This window comes from Thamnophis sirtalis, unplaced genomic scaffold (assembly GCF_051295495.1).
Source record: "Thamnophis sirtalis isolate CommonGarterSnake01/CBP01778 unplaced genomic scaffold, rThaSir2_p1.2 scaffold_1, whole genome shotgun sequence".
NCBI classification, from domain to species: Eukaryota; Metazoa; Chordata; class Lepidosauria; order Squamata; family Natricidae; genus Thamnophis; species Thamnophis sirtalis.
The window spans coordinates 6,455,572-6,479,690 of record NW_028261381.1 but is presented as its reverse complement, the minus strand read 5'-3'; the positions used below and the strand labels follow the sequence as shown (position 1 = coordinate 6,479,690).

At 42.4% G+C, this 24,119-nt stretch overlaps 1 protein-coding gene across 1 annotated transcript in view; it reads left to right on the top strand.

The window, feature by feature from the left end:
• NBEAL1 (neurobeachin like 1) overlaps positions 1-24,119 on the top strand; it is a gene marked incomplete at its 5' end in the record, with an annotated part of 105,536 nt that overhangs the window by 46,405 nt on the left and 35,012 nt on the right. The window contains 12 exon segments of the mRNA XM_087707021.1: positions 1,210-1,368; positions 2,706-2,865; positions 3,556-3,644; positions 4,369-4,923; positions 6,742-6,917; positions 9,143-9,296; positions 12,468-12,596; positions 15,189-15,494; positions 16,596-16,745; positions 18,507-18,664; positions 20,172-20,296; positions 22,772-22,898. Of these exon segments, the coding sequence (XP_087563147.1) occupies positions 1,210-1,368; positions 2,706-2,865; positions 3,556-3,644; positions 4,369-4,923; positions 6,742-6,917; positions 9,143-9,296; positions 12,468-12,596; positions 15,189-15,494; positions 16,596-16,745; positions 18,507-18,664; positions 20,172-20,296; positions 22,772-22,898 (2,288 nt within the window).

Here is a 24,119-nt window from a genome sequence, read left to right as displayed (position 1 = left end):
GCGGGCAGGCGGGCGCGTCCTTCGCCATTCCCGGAAGTACTTACTTCCGGGTTCGGCGACCAACCGGTTCGCAGGGACCGCCGCGAACCGGTTGAAACCCACCCCTGCTGTAAACCCAAGGAGAGGTTTTTTTCTTTTTATTGATTGATTGATTTAAAAGCTGCTCTGATAACCCTTTCCAGATAATAATGCAATAGATTAGAACAGAATTAAAGTGTTCATGCAAAACATTGTTGGGAAGGCTATGAGGGTTATCTGAGGCTCCTCAAACATTAACAAAATCCATCACTTTTTCTTGTGCTTTTTAAAATCATTTGAGCAGCCATGTATTTCCCTGCCTCCTGTTTTTGCAGATCTCTTGATCTCTGCTACAAGTCTCTATATAAGATGAGATTCAAAGTTCAATTATAATCTGAAAAAAATGACCTGTGTCTGAATAACTTGGGCAACTCTTAACAGGAGTTGTTTTCTGTTTGAATTTGTAAACCTACCTGTATTTCAGGTATGTTTAAAACGTGGCACGACAAAACTGCGCTCAACTAAAGCGCGCCCGATTAAACCGCGTCGCTGACGTCATCAACAGGGCGACAACAGCGAGCGCGGAGAAAGAAGGGCGCTTTAAATAGCGCTTTGAAAGCAAGCCGATTCAAGTTAAGGTAAGGGTTAGGTTTAGGGTTAGGTTTAGGGTTAGGTTAAGGGTTAGGGTTAGGTTAAGGGTTAGGGTTAGGTTTAGGGTTAGGTTAAGGGTTAGGATTAGGTTTAGGTTAAGGGTTAGGATTAGGTTTAGCGTTAGGTTAAGGGTTAGGTTAAGGGTTAGGTTAAGGGTTAGGATTAGGTTTAGCGTTAGGTTAAGGGTTAGGTTAAGGGTTAGGTTTAGGGTTAGGTTTAGGGGGGTTAGGTTTAGGGGGGTTAGGTTTAGGGGGGTTAGGTTTAGGTTTAGGGGTTAATTTTAGGTTTAGTGTTTACAGCGTGCTTTTTTCTCCGCACTGTTGTTGTGCTGTGATGACGTCAGCTACACGGTTTCGTCGAGCGCCCTTTAGTCGAGCGCGGTTTTGTGGTGGAACCTGTTTAAAAATGCAACTATTGTTGCATTTCAGGTGACTAACGTTGTTTGAATGATATTGAGTGTCAGGAATGGCTTGCATTCTAGATTCATAGATGATGATCTGTCTGTGCCTTTTTTCTCTCCCCCCGCTCCCCCCCCCCAAGCTCTGCGGGATTCTAGAAATGCTCCTCAGCCTACTACTTAACTGCCCAACCCGAGACCAGCTTTTCTTACTGCTTTTTGAGCCAGGAAATGCAGACATCCTTTATGCTCTTCTACTGAATCAGAGGTATTCTGATAGACTACGAGAACTTGTGTTCAAGGTAAATTTTGTTTTACATGTCTCCTAAAGTGATTGATGATATTAGCAAAATTGTGCATTTTTTTGTATGAGACGTGGATTTTTTTTTGGAAGAAGAAACAAGACATAACTCCTCTTTCAAATTACCTTGCATTTTAAGTTTAAGGGAATTGACAAATACTTTTTCTTCTGGGAGATATTTGGAAGGTGGATACACTATAGAGAGATGCCAATGTGTCTTAAATAGCTGAGGTCGGAAAAGAAAGCTTAATCTGACATTCCGTATGACATTTTCTTCCTCTTCTTTTCTGGCAAAATCACACGCAAATCTAGTTCAGCTTTGTAATTTGCAGGTTCCTTTTTCTACATAGGCATCATTTGTCATAACAAGGAGCTATAATTATGGAAACTATTATTTTCTGCTGTGTGTTTGTAACGTCCCAGAAATCAGCAGGCAAATAATAAAGAGCAGTTAAGGAACAGAGTTGCTTTTTCTTTTTTTCTTTTCTTTTTTTACCATGGAAAAGTTTATTTGGCAATTATTATACTCTCTGTTTGGCAAAACATTTTCTTGTCATTGTGAAGCCAATAACTACAAGGTAAAAATTCTTATTATTGTTTACTATTATTTTTTTTTGGTAAATATGTTTTATTTTCATTTCATACAGTCACATATATACTATGCATAACCGGGGCCGTATAACATTGAACAATAAACACAGCCATTCCTCTTGTCAACAATACCCCCCAAAATACAAGCCCAATATACCACTTCAACCCTCCATACACCCTTTCTTTCGCCCCCCCTCCAACTTTCCTTTCTCCCCTCCAACATTCCCCTCTGCCCTACTTCCCCTCCCCCTCTATCACTCCTCTCTCCCAATACACTCCCTCCCTTCCTTCTCCCCCTCCCTCCAGTCCTCTCTCCCACCTTCTCTACCCCTCTTTCTTCTTTCCCTCTGCTCCTCCCTTCGGTGTATTTCTACTATCTATCAATATATTCAGCTTCCTATTTTTACACTAAAATTAAAAAAGCAACAGTATACAAGTGCAATCATATTACTTTAAGATCTAGCACATACTATATTTCCCCCCTCCCCCCTCCCCCCTAGGACCCCACCTCCCTTCCCCCCTTTTTCTATGTAAAGTCCATTTGAATCCTGTTTTTCCACCAAGGTCTTGCTTGCAGGTGGAACTCCCGGAGTCCTTCGGGAGTGGGCGGCATACAAGACAAATAAAAAATAAATAAATGAATAAACTTGCTTGAGTTACACAAGCGACATAGGCACTGCAGAATTTTCGATTTGTCCCCGACTGAGAAGTTCAGGTTTGTTGTTGTTGTTGTTGTTGTTGTTGCAGATTGCAGAGCAAATGCTGAAATGCACTAAAGTTTACGAACGGAGCAAGCAACGCATGAAGCTCAGAGAAGTTGGCTATTCCGGACTGGGTCTGCTCCTGAATGAATCTCCACTTAGCACTTCTCTTATGAAGAACCTTTTCAACCAAGTTCTGCATGCTGGTACGCAAATGTTTTATTAGCTTTTCCACACAGCATACGCCCACTAAACTGCAAATGGCGCAAATGGCACAATTACCTCCCAACGGCCGGTGAGATCCCACAGGGTGGGCCTCCTTCAGATGCCGTCAGCTAGACAGGGTCATCTGGCGGCTCCCCGGAGGAGGGCCTTCTCTGTGGCTGTCCCGACCCTCTGGAATGAACTACCCCCAGGGATCCGGACCTCGCCCACTCTCATGGCCTTCCGAAAAGCTGTTAAAACCTGGCTATTCCGGCAGGCCTGGGGCTGTTGACCTCACTGCTGAGGTCCAGCCCCAGTCAGATTGGGTGCATGTGTGATGTTTTTTTTTTATTTGTTCTTTTATTTTTATTAATCATTCTTCTTGTTTTGTAAGCCGCCTGGAGTCCTCCGGGATTGGGCGGCCTATAAATCTATTAAATAAATAAATAAATAAATAAATAAATAAATAAATAAATAAATAAATAAATAAATAAATAAATAAATAAATTAATAAATAATAAATAATAAATAAACAAACAAACAAACAAACAAACAAACAAACAAACAAATAAATAAATGTGGTTAGCTGGCAAAAGAGCAAACATATATTGATAGCCATATTTTGTGCCCTTATGGCATTTTGATAGGAATGAATTTCTTTATTGTTGTAATACGTTTCTGTGCTCTACCAGATCCGTTTGGCAATTGCAAGGACTTTTTAGCTGTGGTGCACTTGGCTCACCGAGCAGATCTCAACGTAAGAGTGGCTGCCTGTCGGAAGGTTAGTCTCCTTGTGGGGAGGGCACATTAATGCTAAATTGTGGTCAGCCTATTAATAGTCTGGAAAATAATGGTGGGCATTAGTATTTCTTAAATACTTAGTGAACTCCTCAGACCATTGCTCTCGTGGTGGTAGCTGCAGAGGATAAGGTGCAAATGCATCAGTGGTGGGTTTCAAAAATTGTTCGAACCTACTCTCGCGACGTCAAAATTGCGCCCAACAAAAGCACGCCTTCAACAAACAACGCGAAAACAATGTAATAACCCTAATCCTAAACCTAACCCTGAACCTAACCCTAACCCTTACCTTAACCCTAATCGCGCTTTTGTCGGCGCGGTTTTGTCAGCGCGCTGTTGTGGGCGCGATCTTGATGTGGTTTTCTCACCACGGTTTTGTTAGCGCGCTTTTGTCGTGCGCGCATTTGTCGGGTCACGCAAATGGACATAAAGTTAATAACAATCCATGCCTTATTCATCTAAATGGGGCTTTTCTAAAGATAGTTGTATTTAGCTCAGTGCTTACAATGTAAATTACATGTTCATTTAACACTAAGTTAAGCATTTTAAGTTAGCATTAGTTTATAAATCTTTAACCGAAAGAATGATAAGTAGGTATGTAAGAAACAGAGAAAGTTATTTTATTTTATTTCGTTCAGGAAACAAAAGATAAATCTAAAACGCAAAGCTTTTACAATGTCTTGTATTTGAATCCATGTTTTCGGCAGCTTTTGCAAATCCTACATTCCCAACAAGATTCAGCACAACAGATTTCTCAGCAACTTGGGTGGCAGGAGACACTGACTCGACTGTTCCTGAAAGAGCACGCCGATGTCAGGAACGGTGTGAGGGACACCAAAAGTGATTCTGCTAAAGGAGATGACAGGCGTGCTTCTGCCAAAGACCACCAGCAATGTCGTACTTCCAAGGCCGATGGGGAAGATGGCGCCAGTTTTGCGTCTGTCAATGGTTCTTGTGATCAGTGGAGCTTAGAAGACGGCAGATCTGTGACAGCGATGGAGGATACATCCGTGGGGGAGATGTCCTTTCGGCCTGAGGACCAGGAGGACTTGTGGCAGAAGAATCCACATTTAAGCTTAGACCTCTCAAGTGTTGACTCGTATGAATTGGGGGACAGCGGGAGCCAGATGGCAGACAGTCTGCCCAGCACCCCTTCTCCCATTGAGAATACAAAGACATTTTCTGGACAGCTTGACAAGGAACCAAATGTTGCAGAGGACCTGGTATTCGCAGCTGATCTTTCCTTATTCGAAATTCATGAGGTACGTGGATCTGGGTACTTGAGAGACCGCCTACTGCCAATTACCTCCACTAGACCGATAAGATCGCATAGATTAGGCCTCCTCCAAATTCCATCAGCCAGCCAGTGTCGACTGGCAACTACCCGGAGGAGAGCCTTCTCGGTGGCTGCTCCGACCCTCTGGAACGAACTCCCCGTGGAGATTCGGACCCTCACCACCCTCCAGACCTTCCGCGCCGCCCTTAAAATCTGGCTGTCCCGGCTGGCCTGGGGTTAAAGACCCCAACCCCACTCGAATTGGTATGATTGTTGTGTTCTTAAATGATGTAGTGTCTTTATGTTGTAACTTGTCTGTCCTTCCCCCCCCCCCTTGAACTGTGAGCCGCCCTGAGTCCCCTCAGGGAAAAGGGCGGCATGCAAATAAAGTGAAACTGAAACTGAAACTGAACTAAAAGATACCCGTGCGAGGTTGTTCTGAGTTTTTTAAAAAAATAAGTAAGAATTCAGTGAGACATCCCCAGTGTACGTAAATGCACACTTGATGCTCCTGCTTCTCTCCCAAATCTGGCTGTTATCTCCATCTGGACTGCTTGAGAGTGTAAGCAGATAAGTTGTTAGCCAGTTTCCAGATGTGCATCTCTTGAAAGAGCCATAAATCCTCTTTTCTGATCATTCAGAAATGCTTTGATTAGAGCATTATGGTTTTTAATTTTAATTATATTTGATTGATAATTGCCATCTAAATTTACTTTGTATAAGGTGGGTGACATATACATTTTTCAACAAATCAATGTGAATGAAGGAATGAATGAGTGAGTGAATCAATGAAAGGAATGAATGAATGAAAGAATGAATGAACGAATGAATGGAGGAACGAATGAGATGCATCTTTCTTAGAACTGTCCATGTAAAAATTGCTCTGGGTTATTTATCTTCTTGCACTTTTGTACCTATTTTTAGGCTGCCTCTTTCAGTAAGTTGCTTTTTCTTTCTCTTAAAAAAACAGTGTAAGATATGATTGTATAGTTTTCTGGGCTCATCAATCAAAAAAGATGCCTATTTTCATTTGAGAATCTGTAATACCAGCAGTTTTTAATACAAGCTGTGAAACTTTCTTTCAAAGTGGAATTGATCTGCTCTTTCTAAATAAAATTACTACCGTAACGCGCTCTACATGGGGCTGCCCTTGAAGAGTGTTCGAAGACTTCAGTTAGTCCAGAATGCAGCCGTGCGAGCGATTGTGGGTGCACCTAGGTACACCCACGTCACACCTATCCTCCGCGAGCTGCACTGGCTACCCATTAGTCTCCGAATCCGCTTCAAGGTGCTGGTCGCTACCTATAAAGCCCTACATGGCATCGGACCTGGGTACCTGAGAGACTGCCTCCTGCCAATTACCTCTCTCGGACCAATTAGATCGCACAGGTTGGGTCTCCTCCAGATCCCATCTGCCAGCCAATGTCGGCTGGCGACTCCCCGGGGGAGAGCCTTCTCTGTTGCAGCTCCAGCCCTCTGAAACGATCTCCCCGTGGAGATCCGGACCCTTACTACCCTCCCGGCCTTCCGCAAAGCCACCAAGTCCTGGCTGCTCCAGCAGGCCGGGGGGCTTGTGAAACATCCAGCCCCACGGAAATTGTGAATGTTGCGTCTTTTTTTAAAATGTTGTCTTGTCTATTTATCCCCTTTCCTTTGTCTGTTGTGAGCCGCCCGGAGTCCTCCGGGAGTGGGCGGCATACAAGACAAATAAAATGAAAAAAAAAAAATGAAATGAAAATGAAATTAGTAACATGCATTTTAGAAATACCGTAATCATTTTAAAATGCATGTCTGCTTTTACTAGGCATGTGAAGAAGATCTCCTTCAGCTTCTGACAGATATTTTGCTTTGTGTGATGTGGAAAGGCATCGAGAGATCAGACGATGCAGCTTGGATTGAGAAGGGTCAGGTTTTTTCTGCACTTACCAAATTGGGCACCTCTAATGAATTACTACGACCATCAGATGAGATTAAACTCAAGTAGGTCAAATTCTTACTTTTTCAAAATTTGTTTTTTTGGGGGGAAAAAGTGATAATGGAAAGCAGGAAAGAGTAATGATGCATTGGACCTGAAGTTAATTAATGTGATCTGAATTAACAGTATAAACACCACATATGGTATAAAGTTATTTTTAAAGAGAAAGCAAAAGATGCTTAAAAATTTTGTCTGTATTGCTCAAAAGTATCTTGTCTTTTTTTTAAAAAAAAAAATTGAGTCTGTCCTTACAATATTCAGTAATGTACAGTAAATGGAACTTATTTCACAAATCAATTGTAGCTTTATTTCCAATGTTTTATAATTCTTATGGTTATAAAATGATATCGCAAAGTCAGACCATGTGAGTTAATGGTTCAGTTCTTGAATTGCATCAACAAGCGGAGATTTGTAACAAATCCATATTAAATAGTATTATTTGTTATTTGTTAGTTATTGAGAGGTATACAGTGAACCCACTGCCCCACTGTTTGTGGGTAGCATGATGTTTATTCATCCTCAAATGCTGTTTTGAGCCCTGAGGATGGTCCAAATATTCAGAGATGTCCAAAAGAGGGGCTTACCACGTTGTGACAAGGGCCCAGTGTGCATGCGCAAAATAATTTTACATAACTGCATTTAAGTTCAACAGAAACTAGCTTCTTGTGTTTTCACAAATCAGACATTCTAGACCCAGAAACTGAGTAAATAGTAAATATTTATCTTATTTGCTTCCTCCCATTTCCTATTTCAAGGCATGCTAACACAAAAGCTTCTTTAATTCTGGTGTTATGTTTAACAAACACAGAATTTCAGACATGGCAATAATATCAGGACCAAAACGTCCAAATAACAGGTGTTTATATAACTTAAAAGATCAGACTGCCTGTAAGCATTTTGAGATGATCAAACTCAGTTTACAGTTCCACAGAATTTTCAAAAAGTTTAAAGAACTAGGTTGGTTCCACCCCCTTTCCATCAGGAATAGATGTTTGGATCTAAAGCTGATAAAGGGTTTTAGAGCAGCTACGGATAAGACTTCTCTCCTTAAAATAGCTATACATTTTTCTTCTATTCCCCCCAAAATATGCATTTGAGTTAAGGAGGCGCTGACAGGAGGGGAGAGGCAGCTTCTGCAAACAGAGTTTATTTTTACTGAATCCACTTTCCTCAGTCACCCCATTCTTCTCCATTTGGAGAATCACCCAGAATATGATGATTCACTTTTTAGGGTATCCAAGGCAAAAATGGGATGGGTAAAAATCTATTTATGTATTTATTTTTCTATTAAATTTATTTGTCATCCATCTTGCTATGTGGCTACTCTGGGTGGCTTACAATAATAGGAAAAAAAGTATAAAACATGTAAATATAACAATAAAACAATGAAAGTTCAGCAATATGAAATAAAAGATGGGCGGGGATGGGGAGGGAGCTGGCGGCTTGGGGTGAAGTGCAATAGCAATAGCAGTTAGACTTATATACCGCTTCATAGGGCTTTCAGCCCTCTCTAAGCGGTTTACAGAGTCAGCATATCGCCCCCAATAATCCGGGTCCTCATTTCACCCACCTCGGAAGGATGGAAGGCTGAGTCAACCTTGAGCCGGTGAGATTTGAACCGCTGAAATGCAGATAACAGTCAACTGAAGTGGCCTGCAGTACTGCACCCTAACCACGGCGCCATCTCGGCTCAGGTGGGGGGGTCTGCTGTTAGACTAGTAGTCACCTCCAGTGTGGAATTCCCGTATTGGGTCTCGAGGTCAACTGGCAGAGCCAGATGTTTCAGGCTTGTATAAAAAGGGTTTTTTTTGGCTCGACAAAAGCAGCCCATTAAAACAATGGGACTTTCCACTGGGAACTCTTCTGTTTGACAATCCAGAGTGATTGATTTGAAAATTAAGGTAGAACATCACTTTGGGTAACTTCTGAGGACATAACTAGAATAGAATACAAATTCTTGGTTGCAGTGGCAAACGCTAGATCAGTGTTTCTCAACCTTGGCAACTTGAAGATGTCCAGACTTCAACTCCCAGAATTCCCCAGCCAGCATTCGCTGGCTGGGGAATTCTGGGAGTTGAAGTCCGGACATCTTCAAGTTGCCAAGGTTGAGAAACACTGCGCTAGATAATAACAACATTGGGTTTAGCTCTGTTTTCCTGCTGCCTCTCCATCAGTAACAAAATTCACAAAAGTTGCTTATTTTGCGCCACCTCCTTTTTCTTTAACTTAGCTTGCTAGAGAAGATGCTGGAGTGGGCAGTCACTGACACAAGAGAAGCTAAGTCCCTCCCAGTGTACACGGAAAATGCTTTTCGACTCTTGTTCATTGTTCAGGATTTCCTGCAAGCAGAAGGTCTCGTGAATTCAAGACTCTGGACAGAAAAGGTCAGTATGAAACTGTTCTGACCACCCTCGTTTCACACCAAAGCACACCAAAGCACACTCCTCACCACCCTCCAATCTTTCCGCGCCGCTTTGAAGATCTGGCTGTCCCGGCTGGCCTGGGGTTAAGATTCCAACCCCACCCGAATTGTGTGACTGTTGTGCTCTCTTTTAATATGTTGTATTGTTTCCATATTGGAATACTGTTTGTCTTTCCCCCCCTCCCTTTTTGAATTGTGAGCCGCCCTGAGTCCCCCCCAGGGAAAAGGGCGGCATACAAATAAAGGAAATTCAAATTCAAATTCAAATTCCGAGCCAGAGATAAATTACAGCATTTAATTAACAGACAGACAGGTCCTTGGCAGCAACCCAGCACAGACAAGCTTGGGCAGCAATAAACACAGATAAGACTTGACAGCAATCCAGCCTGCCAAGCTCATACAAAGTTCTCCGACATTTGATTCTGTGTTGACTTCTGCAAAGAGGGCCGTGTGCACAAGTAGCCTTTTTATAGTCTGGAGAGGAGCCTAATGACCACCAGCTGAGTACAATCACCTCCTGTTACGCCTATTAGCTCTTCGGTGCCGGGCATCCAGGAACAATTCACTACTGGCTTTCGGCTCACTCTCCCTTGTCTCCTCCCCACTGGTCCAAGGTTCAGGTGCCTCCTGGTGGCCAACCAGCCTCTCTGCGCCCTGCTCGGAGTCGGAACCCTTTCCAGGGTCCCCCACATCCTCCAGAGCCGACTCATAGGGCCCCTCGCTGTCGGAGTCTGGTGGCAGCTCCAACGGCTCTCGCTGGGCCACAACATGAAACTATATAGGAAAAGCTTTGGAAAGATGCCAATTATCAGGTGCCATTGCTTAGCACATTTCCACCCCACTTTGAAAATACAAGAAATTGACTTAAAAGGCTACGTTTAAATCTACATGGATTTGCCCTCAAATGTTGTTCAAGTATTTTCAACAATACATCCTCTAAGAATAATTTTTCAAATTTAATTTTTAAGTGTAAGTTTTAAAAACTTTAGAATTAGTCAAGAAATACATTTTAAGATTCATACTTTTCGGAGTATAAGATGCACCTTTTTTCCTCAAAAAAGAGGCTGAAAATCTGGGTGCGTCTTATACATCGAATACAGCATATTTCGCCTCCCGAAGTCCCGCCACTTCACCAAAATGGCCGTGCATACCCTTATGGAGGCTTTCAGCGAGCTCCTGGGGGCTGGGGAGGGCAGAAATGAGCAAAAAACAGGCCGTTTTTTTGCCCCCCCCCAGCCCCCAGCAGCACTATAAGTCTCCATGAGGTTATGCATGCAGTTTTTTTTGACAAAAAAGGGGCCTGTTTTCGCAAAAAACGGGCTGTTTTTTGCTCGTTTGTGCCCCCCCAAGGAGCACTCTGCAAGCCCCCCCCCCAGCTATTCATGCCTTTTTATTTTGAAAAAAAAAACGGGCCCGTTTTCGCAAAAAACAGGCTGTTTTGGGGAGGTTTGCAGAGTGCAAAAACTTTTTTTTCCCTTTTGGAAAGCTCTTTAACTGATTGATGAGAATTACATTGATCAAGTGCTGTGCCAGCAGAAACAGTCTTAGGTGCTGCAGATTGTCAGCGATTTCCTTCTCCAGCACATGGATAAATACACCTGGAAACATCTCCCTACCTACCTACCTACTCTCTCTCTCCCTACCTACCTACTGTATTTCTATCTCTCTATCCCTCTACCTACCTACCTACCTACCTACCTACCTACCTACCTTCCCTCTCTCCTACCTATCTACTGTATTTCTCTCCCTCTCTATTTCTCTCTCTCTATCCCTCTACTTACCAACTTACCTAATCTCTGTCTCCCTATCTACCTTCTGTATTTCTCTCTCTTTCTCCCCCTCTCTATCCCTCTACCTACCTACCTACTTTTTAAAAAAAATAAATGCCTCTTTAAACCCTTAGTGCCTCTTATACTCCGGTGTGTCTTATACTCCGAAAGATACGGTACCTTAAAAGATTCCGTGAGGAAGATTCTGAAAGATCCTGTGAGGAAGAAATTCTACAGGGATAACAAATGTTGCTGTTTGGCAATTTCTATTCTCTGCTTATCATATATCTTCCACTTGCAAAGCTTCTGTGAAATGAACGGTTGGATTGCTTTACCAATATACTTTTCCCAGTTTTTCTCCCTCCCCCCTTTTAGGTGACAGGGTTGTTCATAAGTAGACCTGACTTTACCAATTATGATCTGTGTCTGCAAGTCAGTCTTGATTTGTGGTGATTATCCAGACAAATCCATGTCACTTTCTTGGCAACATTTTTGGAAGTGATTTTACCGTTGCCTCTTTCTTTAGGGGTAGGGGAGAGCAACTGAAAAACCAAAGTTACCCAGTGATTTTTCCATTATGGGTAGCGGATCTCAGGCCACCTCAGTCCCTGCCCAACAATACTGTATTCACTGCTTTATCACATTGGCTTCGGACACGACACCATGTGACTCTTCACCTTCGAAAGTTTATCCAGGTGTGGGGGAAAAAAAATAAGGATCACTTTTCTGTAGCAAGGGTTTGAACATAAAAAATATTTGCCAATTTTTCTAAACATCAACAAATGATAGTAAAAACTATCCTCCCGTTACCAAATAATCAAACTCAGGTCATTCTAATTTTACAGTAGTTTTCCTCAATCATTATATAGTTTTAATTGTGAGAAAATACAAATATTTTAAAATAACACAATTGAACATCAGGGCTGGGTTTCAACCGGTTCGCACCGGTCCCTGCGATCCGGTTGGTCGCCGAACCCGGAAGTAAGTAACTTCCGGGAACGGCGAAGCCCCCCCCCCCGCGCCCGCGCGCGCCCGCACACCCGCGTCCGCTCCTTACCCGGTTTTTTTGAATTTCGCGCTTTCCACGCATGCGCAGAACGTCTGCGCGATCCTCCAGGAGCAGCTGGAGCATCGCGCAGACGCTAATACGCATGCGCGCGCGCCGCGTGTGTGCACGCGCGCGCCGCGTGCGTGCGTGAGGACGCCGCCGGCCTCGTTCCAACCGATCCGGTTGGAACAGGGCGAGAAACCCACCCCTGTTGAACATTATACCTTCTTGTGTCATGGGCCATGCGTACAATGTTCCACAGTTTACATTCTCAAACTTTTTTTTTTGTCTTAACTCTGGATTTAATTATGCATAGCTTTTGGAAGAACTGGTGACACTCATGGATACTTTGTCAATCTGGTATTCTTCTGGCCCAGAAAACACGAAGCTCTATCAAGTACAGGTCCAGCTGCTTCTTGGATTCATTGGACAAGATAATTTACAGGTGTGTTTCTGTGCACAAATATGGTAAAGTTTGATTTTCTTTTGCAAAGAAATATGTTCTGGCAAATTTGGGCCTTGAACATCCTTACTTTACTTCCCCCCCCCCTCAATACACAAATAAAAGAACTTTGGTATCTGGATGGATTTAAAGTATTATTGAGCAACATATACATGTATGAGAATGTCTAAATGCAATCTAGGGGGAAAATGCCAGCTTCTGCCTTCTCTGATTAGAATATGTCATTGTACAAACCATGGTCCCCTTCTTTTGCTTAGGCCACTGATTTATTTCAAATGATAAATGTCCTTTATATTAATTCGATCTACCTTTGGAAAAGTTGTGAACCCAAGCTTCATCGTAGTATTTTCTTCATAATAAATCATAGTTTATCATTAGTTTAGAATGTCTTTTTTTAGCCTAACTTCCTCATAAAAACTTTGAAAGAATTCAGGAAGAAGCTGTATATATTTCCGACCTTTCGCAAGAAGGCTTCAATATAAATATAAATAAACAACACATTGTATGTTGCGAATATGCTAATAATCAATATATAATCTGGATGCACTAATAAATGCTTTTGATATGTCCAATTTTTTTTTGAAATTTTTTTATTAGTTTTATTACAGAAAAAGAATTTAAAAAAATCATCTTACATTACATCTTGTAGAAAGCGTATCCATTGGTCACAAGTACATTTCCTGCGTTCCTTCCACAATCGCATATATTCCATTCAGTTTGAATTGTATATGTTAAAAATTTATATATTTTACTATCACCATACCACCATTTTCATTTAATTAAGATTTCAAGAACACAGCCACCTGCTGGCATTTTTTCTTTTCTTCCCCCAGTCTCAATCAATTTGCCATATCTTATATCTTTATAACATATTCTAAGAAAAAAGTCAATTAATAGGACATCTAACATTTCCTCTCCCTAACATATCTTTATTATTATTATAGTTAACTAAAGGTCATTTACTATTTTCCCCACCTCTCTTCTCCACAGGTGCAAAAAGAAAACAATAATCTCTAAACAACAATCTATTAGTACAGTGTTTCTCAACCTTGGTGACTTTAAGTCCTGGCTGGGGAATTCTGGGAGTTGAAGTCCACAGGACTTAAAGTCACCAAGGTTGAGAAACACTGTATTAGTATGTGATTAACAAAATGACCATTTAAAATCTAAGACATTGATATGTCTAATTTTATTGAGCTGTGCTTACATGGTTATATTAACAATAAGGCCTGAGCCAGCCGAAAGTCAGGAATATTTGAGAGCCCTCCTGTGTGCAGTGCCTTGAGTTATAAAGAGGAGAGGCGTATGTAGTTCTCCCCTTGTGGAAACACATGCTTCCTGCTCTCCTTAATTTATCTTGGGACAACGATATCAATGAGAACCAGCAAATTGCAAAGCAAAGCATCAGCTTGAAATATTACCTGAAGTTTCAGTAGCAATAGCAATAGCAGTTAGACTTATATACCACTTCATAGGGCTTTCATCCCTCTCTAAGCGGTTTACAGAGTCAGCTTATCGCCCCCACAGTCTGGGTCCTCATTTCACCCACCTCGGAAGGATGGAAGGCTGAGTCAACCTTGAGCCGGTGAGATTAGAACCGCTGAACTGCAGATAACAGTCAGCTGAAGTGGCCTGCAGTACTGCACCCTAACCACTGCGCCACCTCGGCTCAGTAATAACTCTAGAGCACAGTAATGCTCTTGGAAAGGCTTCAACACAATGACTGGTATATCTTCTAGTAAATGAGTGTTTTGTGATTGGCTATGGCTGTCATCAAAAGCATTTCATGATAGTCCTTGTAGTATGCTCTCAAAATTTTAAATGTGCCCCAGGACCTCGAAGTGTGTGGGATTTGAAGAGATGCAAAGGGAGAATTGGAATTGGGCTGCCCCTGAAGAGCGTTCAAAGACTACAGCTGGTCCAGAACGCAGCCGCGCGAGCGATATGGGGTGTATCTAGATGCACCCATATTACACCTATCCTCCGCAAGCTGCACTGCCTTCCTATTGGTCTCCGGACGCGCTTCAAGGTGCTAGTCATTACTTTTAAAGCCCCTCATGGTTTAGGACCTGGCTACCTGAGAGACTGCCTCCTGCCACTTACCTCCCAACAACCAACAAGATCACACAGGTTGGGCCTCCTCCGGGTGCCGTCAACTGGACAATGCTGGCTGGCGACTCCCTGGGGGAGGGCCTTCTCTGCTGCTGCGCCGGCCCTGTGGAACAATCTACCTGCAGAGATCCGGACCCTTACCACTCTCCCAGCCTTCTGTAAAGCCGTTAAGACCTGGCTGTTCCGGCAGGCCTGGGGCTGTTGATTGATATCCAGCCCCGTTTAGATGGAATGGATGATGTGGAGTTTTAATACTGTATTTTTTATTTTCTTATTCTATCTTTAAATTCAAATGTTTCTTGTCTGTTGTGAGCCGCCCAGAGTCCCCTGGGAGTGGGCGGCTTACAAATTCTAATAAATTTGAAACTTGAAACTTGGCATACCTTTTGGGAAAAAATGTATAACTTAAATTATCTGTATTGGTTGAATGTTATTTTTCTTTCCGTTTGCCCCTTACTCCAGGTTTGCGCCATGGCTGCGGCCAAGCTCAACACCCTCCTTCAGACCAAAGTACTTGACAACCAAACGGAATCCTGTTACCTGCTGGGAAAACTGGAAGGCATCCTGAGCAGATCAATCCAAGAAAAGACTGAAACCTACTCCTTCTTGATCCCACTAGTTCGAACTCTTATTTCCAAAATATATGACCTTCTGTTCATGAACTTGCACTTGCCTTCCTTGCCTTCTACGAATGGAAGCCCTTCCTTTTTTGAGGACTTCCAGGACTATTGTAGAACTGATGAATGGCAAGCTTTCATCGCTAAATATGTAAGTTGTGATTTCTTTTCCTTCTTTTTAAGCAGATTTCCCCCCCCCTACAACACCTTACAGTCATTACATCAACATTGTTATGTCATCATACATGTACATCAGTGGTGGGTTTCAAAACTTGTTCGAACCTACTCTGTGGGTGTGGCCTCCTTTGTGGGAGTGGCTTGCCACCCATGTGACTGGATGGGAGTGGCTTGCCGCCCATGTGACCGGATATGAAGATGCCGACGACACTTGTCAGAACCACCTTAAATTACCTCACACACAGCACTGGCCTGCATAAGAATATGATGTAAACTTGTTTTTTAAAAGGCATCTTTGGTTTGCGTGAAAACAACTTCAACACACGCAATGTTCTGATTGCACCACAAACGCAGTAGTCATCCTTGCCTTTCACAGAGGCACTGAGTTTTATAAATAGGAGCATGATAGTGTAGAATAATCCTATCCAAGGACCAGTGGTGGGTTTGAAAAAATTTTGGGACCTCTTCTGTAGGTGTGGCCTGCTTTCCGGGTCCACTGGTGGAACCTCTTCTAACCAGTTCGGTAGATTTGACGCACCGGTTCTACCGAATAGGTGCGAACTGGTAGGAACCCACCTCTGCTGTACATGTATATAATATTTCGCTTCTATATTTACACACCTTTATACACAGTTCTATATATATTTATATATATTGTTTTTTGGCTTAATTAATTTTATTCTTGTTTTGCAGCCATTTGTACCAATTGTTCCAAATTTCATAATATTCCGACTCTTCTTTATCTTTCAATTTCAGTGTTAATTTGTCCATCTCTGCACAATCCCAAGTTTTTTTTTAATCACTAATTCGTCCGAGGGGGTATTATTTTGTTTCCAGCATTGGGCAAATGCTATTCTAGCTGTAGTTAGCAGATGTGTTAATATGTACTTAATTTTCTTTGTATATTTCCCTTTGATTATTCCCAGTAGAAAGATTTCGGGTTTGTATTTTATCTGTTCTCCTGTAATTTTCTTGCGCTCATTTCCAAATTTTGGAAGTTGTGATTTCTTAAAACGCCTTTTCTCTCCCCAAAAAAGGGGAGTGTGCGCTAACCTTCTTATCCTTCATGAACCAGATTATCCCTAATATGAAGCAGTACGAGCTCAGCATTTTCAGTGATGGCCGTGAACATATGGCGCTATATTGGAAGGACTGCTTTGAGGCACTAATGGTCAACATCCATAAACGGGAAAGAGAGAGAGGAGAAAGTAAGCTCAAATTTCAGGTAAAATCTGAGTGACTTTCTCAGGAGTTTGCCTGAGCAAGAAAATCATGACCACTATTGAGCCTAGAATATATGCTGCTATATTTTTTAATTGAGTTTTGCCCCCTTTTATTTTCTTGCCACATTTGTTAATTGAATCATTGCAGTTGTTAAATTGCTACCCTTAAAAAGCGTTCGGAGACTGCAGTTAGTTCAGAATGCGGCCGCACGAGCGATATTGGGTGTGCCGAGGTACACCCACGTTACACCTGTCCTCCGTGAGCTGCACTGGCTACCAATTGGTCTCCGGACTCAATTCAAGGTGTTGGTTATCACCTTTAAAGCCCTACATGGCTTAGGGCCAGAGTACCTTTGACACCGCTTGCTGCCACATACCTCCCAGCGGCCAGTAAGATCCCACAGATTGGGCTTCCTTCAGATGCCGTCGGCCAAATAGTGTCAGCTGGCAGGCCCTTGGAGGAGAGCCTTCTCTGTGGCTGCTCCGACTCTCTGGAACTAGCTACCCCCGGAGATCCGGACCATACCCACCCTCATGGCCATCAGGAAAGCTGTAAAAACTTGGCTGTTCCGGCAGGCCTGGGGCTGTTGACCTCACTGTTGAGGTCCAGCCCCGATTAGAACGAATACATGAGGGTGTTTGTTATTTTTAAACTGTTTTATTTTATCTTTTGTGTTTTTCTTACATTTTTTGTAATCCTTCGGGATTGGGCGGCATATAAATATATTTAATAAATAAATAAATAATAAATAACAACATGGTTGTTAAGTGAATCTGGCTTCCCCATTGTCTTTGCTTGTTAGAAGGTCCCAAAATATGGTGACATGATCCCGGGACACTGCAACCATCATATGTATGAACCCGTTGTCAAGTATCTGAATGTAAATCCCATGGCCACGGGGATGTAACAGTCAGAAGTGAAAAAATGGTCATAAGTCATTTTTTTGCTGCCGTTGTAACTTCAAACAGTCACTAAATGAATTGTTGTAAGTCGAGGACTCCCTATATTTTGAGACTGGATTCTGTAGGACATGGTGTCAACCATTTCTCTTTCATCAATATTGTATCTTTGACAGTGAAGGGAAGGAAATCTAACACTAATTCTCCTTTGGCTGATATTGGAATCAAATTTTATATAAAGGTTTTCCTGGGGTACATTTGCTTTTTTGACTGGTTCCACCACAAAACCGCGCTCGACTAAACCGCGTCCGACTAAACCGCGCCGCTGACGTCATCAACAGGGCGACAACAGCGCGGAGACAGAAGCACGCTGTAAACCCTAAACCTAAAATTAACCCCTAAACCTAAACCTAACCCCCCTAAACCTAATCCTAAACCTAACCCTAACCCTTAACCTAACCCTAAACCTAACCCTAACCCTTAACCTAACCCTAAACCTAACCCTAAAGCTAACCCTTACCTTAAGTTGAATCGGCTTGCTTTCAAAGCGCTATTTAAAGCGCCCTTCTTTCTCCGCGCTGGCTGTTGTCGCCCTGTTGATGACGTCAGCGACGCAGTTTAATCGGGCGCGGTTTAGTCGAGCGCGGTTTTGATGGGTCACGTTTTTGACTAGTGATGCACATAGTTATGTTTTTTTTATCTGGCTAATCACTCAAAAAACCTCCACTTGCTTCTACATATTATATGCAATTTGGATTATTATTTTTGTTATTACGGTAAACTCTCATCCAACAGGTTTTTCAAGTCCTTTGTTCTAGCCTTCCTAAGCACTTCTTTAAGATTTGTTATGTTTCTGTCCCTAGGAATGTTTTGTAGAGCCATTTAACCGGAGGGCACGGCAGGAGAATATGCGTTACAATGGAATGCTAAAACAGTTAAATAATCAGCACACCACAACCTTGAGACAGTGGAGAACTGCCAAACTTTACCTTACCTGTGAACAAGGCCCTTGGGCTGAAAGGTATGGGGAGTCAGGATGTTTTCTTTCTCCTTGAAACATATTTTACCCTTTCTGGAGCAAGGCATGTGGTTTGATTTGGTTGGTTTGGTTTATTGGATTTATATGCCGCCCTTCTCCCAAGGACTCAGGGCGGCGTACAACATTAAAAAAAAACACATATTACAAAAGTTTAAAAAAATTAAATAGAATATCCAAAACAAACCCAATTAAGATTAACAATAACATTTTAAAAAATCGATTAAAATTAACAATGATCAATAATTTATTTTGTTTTGTTCAGGCCAGGCTGGCTTGCTGGAAAAGCCAACTTTTTAGGGCGCACAGGAAGGACCGGAGGTCGGGGATTATACGAAGCTCCGGGGGCAGCTCATTCCAGAGGGGAAGGGGCTCCCACAGAGAAGGCTCTCCCCCTGGGGGTCGCTAGCTGATACTGTCTGGCCGACGGCACCCTGAGGAGGCCCACTCTGTGGGATCGCACTGGACGGTGGGAGGCTACTGGTGGCAGTAGATGGTCTCGCAGGTACCTTGGGCCTAAGCCATGGAGCGCTTTAAAGGTCATAATTAGTACCTTGAATCGTACCCAGAAGACAACCGGCAACCAGTGAAGGGCACCTAAATGTGGAAGAAAGAAAGAAAGAAAATAAGGAAGGAAGGAAGGAAGGAAAGAGAAATAGCAATAGCAGTTAGACTTATATACCGCTTCATAGGGCTTTCAGCCCTCTCTAAGCGGTTTACAGAGTCAGCATATATTGCCCCCACAGTCTGGGTCCTCATTTCACCCACCTCGGAAGGATGGAAGGCTGAGTCAACCTTGAGCCGGTGAGATTAGAACCGCCGAACTGCAGATAACAGTCAGCAGAAGTGGCCTGCAGTACTGCACCCTAACCACTGTGCCACCTTGAGAGAGGAAGGAAGGAAGGAAGGAAGGAAGGAAGGAAGGAAGGAAGGAAGGAAGGAAGGAAGAAAGAAAGAAAGAAAGAAAGAAAGAAAGAAAGAAAGAAAGAAAGAAAGAAAGGAAAGAAAATCCTTGAAATTTTTGTAGCACATTTTGGGATCTGATAGTAGCATGGTTAGTTTTTCAGGGTGGGCAGAAGTTGGAGTGCTTGTTGACTTGCAGTAATTTGGCAATAGTTCATTCCCTATTATTCACCCAAAGTAGAAGCAAAATAACTTTCCTCTTCCTGCTTAAATGATATTCCGTGTAGTAGCACACAGTTGGACTCAAGTTCTGAACCTGCCTTTTAATTTATTCATGTCAGTTCAGCTTGCTTGACGGTCATTTTCTATAAGAAGGAATCAGGTTATTTTCCCCAACTAGTGGGATCTTCATGCTTCCCCTGGAACAGTATAGAGGGGGGGGGGGAATGAAGTAGAAAATCTAATTGCTGCAGTGTTTTTTTTTAACAAAAAAAATCTTGTATTCACACCTTCTCATTCTTTTTAGTGCCAAGAGTAACATCACATGCCTAATGTTGTTCAATTCCTTTTGGTATATTCCTTTCATCAGGAAGCCGGATCTCATTCACTGGAAACTTTCAAATGTGGAAAATTATTCACGAATGAGGCTAAAATTAGTGCAAAATTACAATTTCAACTCTCACCAGGACGCCAGTGCCCTGAGGGATAATCTAGGTGAGGCCAGGTGCCTGTGATGCTTCTGATGCTCTTTAAAACATTCAATCCTGATCTCTCGCTGAACTTTTTAATTTCTTCCAAATATAGAAAATTCTATTTTCTGTTTGTGTTAACGGTGTTCCTTTTCTGAACAAATCTGATTTTGCTTATCTACTGAAATTAGCACTACAACAGTGTTTCTCAACCTTGGCAACTTGAAGATGTCCAGACTTCAACTCCCAGATGTCCAGAATTCTGGGAGTTGAAGTCCGGACATCTTCAAGTTGCCAAGGTTGAGAAACACGGTTCCACCACAAAACCGCGGTAGACTAAAGCGCGCTCGACGAAAGCGCGTACCTGACGTCATCACAGCGCGACGAAAACATCACGCTGTGAGCGGTAAAGTTAAAATTAACGCGAAAACCTTACCCTAACCCCCCCAAACCTAACCCTAAACCTAACCCTAAACCTAACCCTTAACCTAACCCTAAACCTAACCCTTAACCTAACGCTAAACCTAACGCTAACCCTTAACCTAACCCTAAACCTAACCCTAACGCTTACCGTAACCCTAAACCTAACCCTAACCCTTAACCTAACCCTAAACCTAAACCTAAACCTAAACCTAAACCTAAACCTAAACCTAAACCTAAACCTAACCCTTACCTTTACGTGAATCGGCTTGCTTTAAAAGCGCTTTTTAAAGCGCCCTTTTTTCTCCGCGGTCGTATTTGTCGCGCTGCTGATGACATCAGGTACGCGCTTTAATCGGGTGTGCTTTAGTGGACCACGGTTTTGTCGTGCCACGGAGAAACACTGCACTATAATATAAATAGAATCATGTGACTTATAGGAATTTTTCTATGGATGGAGGAGCGATTATGTTGGCAGCCCAGCAGGCAAACAGAAACCAATGCGTTTTTCAGGATTTGAAGGAAATAGGCTCAAACCAGTGTAAAATAACTCAGAATGATTTTATTGAATGACATAAAAGTAAATTTAAATTAATTAATGAGCAGGATCTCTAGCAGGCAGCACCTGCGAATATTAAATGATCCTTTTTATGAGAACATTGTTCTTAGATAGGTATTGTTCTCCTTTCTCTTGGAAGATGTTAGATTAGGGAGCCCGTGTTGTCTCTTTATCTTAATGGCTACAAGTAAGAATGCAGATGAGCAAGCATTGACAATACAACACTGTAATCCACAAAGCTCAGCTAAGTAACTTCTCTTAAATACACATGTGGAGGAATACACAAAAGTACTTCAGCTAGTTCAATAATCCTTTCGGCACGTGCAGAAAAGGAAGTCCTACTGTCATGCCAATGCAGCATTATAGAATAATAGAATTGGAAGGGACCTTGGAGGTCTTCTAGTCCAACACCCCACTCAAGCATGAAACCCTATACCAGTGATGGCGAACCCTATGGCACACGTGCCACATGGGGCACACGGAGCCATTTGTCAGGGCACGCGAGGCGCTGCCCTGTCAGCTGGCCAGCACGCATGCGTGCGCTGGCCAGCTAAGTTCACCCTTTTTTAAAGCCATTTTTCGCCCTCCCCAGGCTCCAGAGGCTTTATAGGAGCCTGGGGAGGGCGAAAAGAGCCTCCCCCGCTCCCCAGAGGCCCTCCGGAGGCTTCAGGAGCTTCCCTGAAGCCTCCGGAGCGCAGAAAACTGGCCCTAAGGGCAAACCCGAAGTTTGGAAACGGACTTCCGGTTTGCTCGGGGGGTCGTTTTGACTGCTCCGGAGGCTTCAGGGAAGCCTCCTGAAGCCTCCGGAGGGCTTCCGGGGTGGTGGGGGAGGCTGTTTTCGCCCTCCCCAGGCTCTTATAAAGCCTCTGGAGCATGGGAAGAGCGAAAAAAGCATGCAAAAAAATGGAGGGGGAACGCTTGTAGTGCGTGCATGCACACTGGGGGCGGAGCGCATTACATAAGAGCCAAGGTGGCGCAGTGGTTAAATGCAGCACTGCAGTCTACTGCTAGATCAGCAGGTCAGCGGTTCAAATCTCACCGGCTCAGGGTTGACTCAGCCTTCCATCCTTCCGAGGTGGGTAAAATGAGGACCCAGATTGTTGGGGGCAATATGCTGACTCTCTGTAAACCGCTTAGAGAGGTCTGAAAGGCCTATGAAGCGGTATATAAGTCTACTGCTATTGCTATTGCTATTATGGTGTGGCACGCCCGCACACAACCCTCCCCTGCACTCCCCCCCACTTACGGCACACGAGCCAAAAAAGGTTCACCATCGCTGTCCTATACCATTTCAGACAAATCTCTTCTTAAAAACCTCCAGTGTTGGAGCATCCACAATTAATTCTTCCACTGTCAGGAAATTCCCCCTTAGTTCTGTGAGTTTTTCGTGTTTATTTTACTCATTTATGCATTTAATTCAGTGTTCTTCATGTTTATTTTATTCATTGAGGTACATGCTCTATTTAGAGCATAAAATGAAGTTGATTGGTTTAATGGAATATTCTCTATCCACCTTTCAAGGAGTATTACAGATGCCACCATCAAGGGAAGCTTTGCTTCTGGAAGCAGTGAAGCAAGTAAAAGTCAATGATATGGAAGATGATATACTTGAACTGCCAGATGAAGATCCAACATGCAGTACAAATATGTATGTAGAAGAGTATGTGAATTTAGAACCAGGTTCCAAAGAGTAGGGCTGCAACATATTGTGGGCATGCTCATCAAAAAATTTTTTTTTACCTGTCTCTACGTTCTACAAAATGTGTTCAAATTCAGACATGAATATGCATGAAATGGAAATATCTTTCTTTTTAAACTTCGAATGATACAGTCCACCTAATATGATGGTTAGAATGTTTGACGTTAGCTGCATTTTTAAAAAAATAATGTTTATTGGTTATACATTTTTTTTAAGAATAAGACATACAAATACAACTTTAAACATACAACCCCCCCCCGCCCCGCGGTTACAGTCATTCACAGCCCAACTTTTTTTTCTTCTTCCTCATTGTTTAGTCTCTAACCAACATCTTCTCATTACAAAGTTCAGGGATCGATTACAATACCCATGTTCACTTTTAGTTCCCATTGTTAACAACTGCTATTTAACTTTCCCCGATTTTAAGTCTCTGCTGTTCTCCTTGTCGCCCACATATACCATAGATTCCAGCTAAGATAATGTTCCGTTTCTCCTTTGTCCCTCAGCCAACCCGTCATTCTGTCCATTTCTGCACATTCATAAATCTTTTTAATTATGGCATCTTCCGATGGTAGTAGATTTCCAAAATTGCACAAATGTTATTCTTGCGGCCACAATTATATGTAGGCTCAAATGCCATATAGATTTATTCACGTTTTCTGGTTTTATGCTTAATAAAAAAAGTCTCGGGTTTCCATTCCATGCTTGCCCCGGTAACCTCTTTTAGCCAGTTTTGAATCCTTCTCCAGTATTTTGTGGCCTCAGTACAAGACCACCAAATATGGTAGAATGTGCCATCCCTTCTTCCACATTTCCAACACAGTGGAGATAACCCAGGAAACATTTTGGCTAACCTCGTTGGGGGGAAGTGCCATCTATAAACCATCTTGTATATGTTTGTTTCATTCCAAAAAACCTTTCAAAAATTTTAAAAGCTACTAATAAGAAATCAGATTGTCAAGGAAACAAATACTTTTAATGTTTCATATCATGATTTTTAAAAAAATATAGTTTAAAAAATGAAATATAATATCCTTTGTCATTTTTTTACATTGGCCATAGATAGTAAATATAGACTAATACCACATCTCTTCTGCTAAGTGAGGTCAAACAAAACATGTATTTATTTATTTACTTACATGTACTTACAACTTGCCTACTACCCTTTTA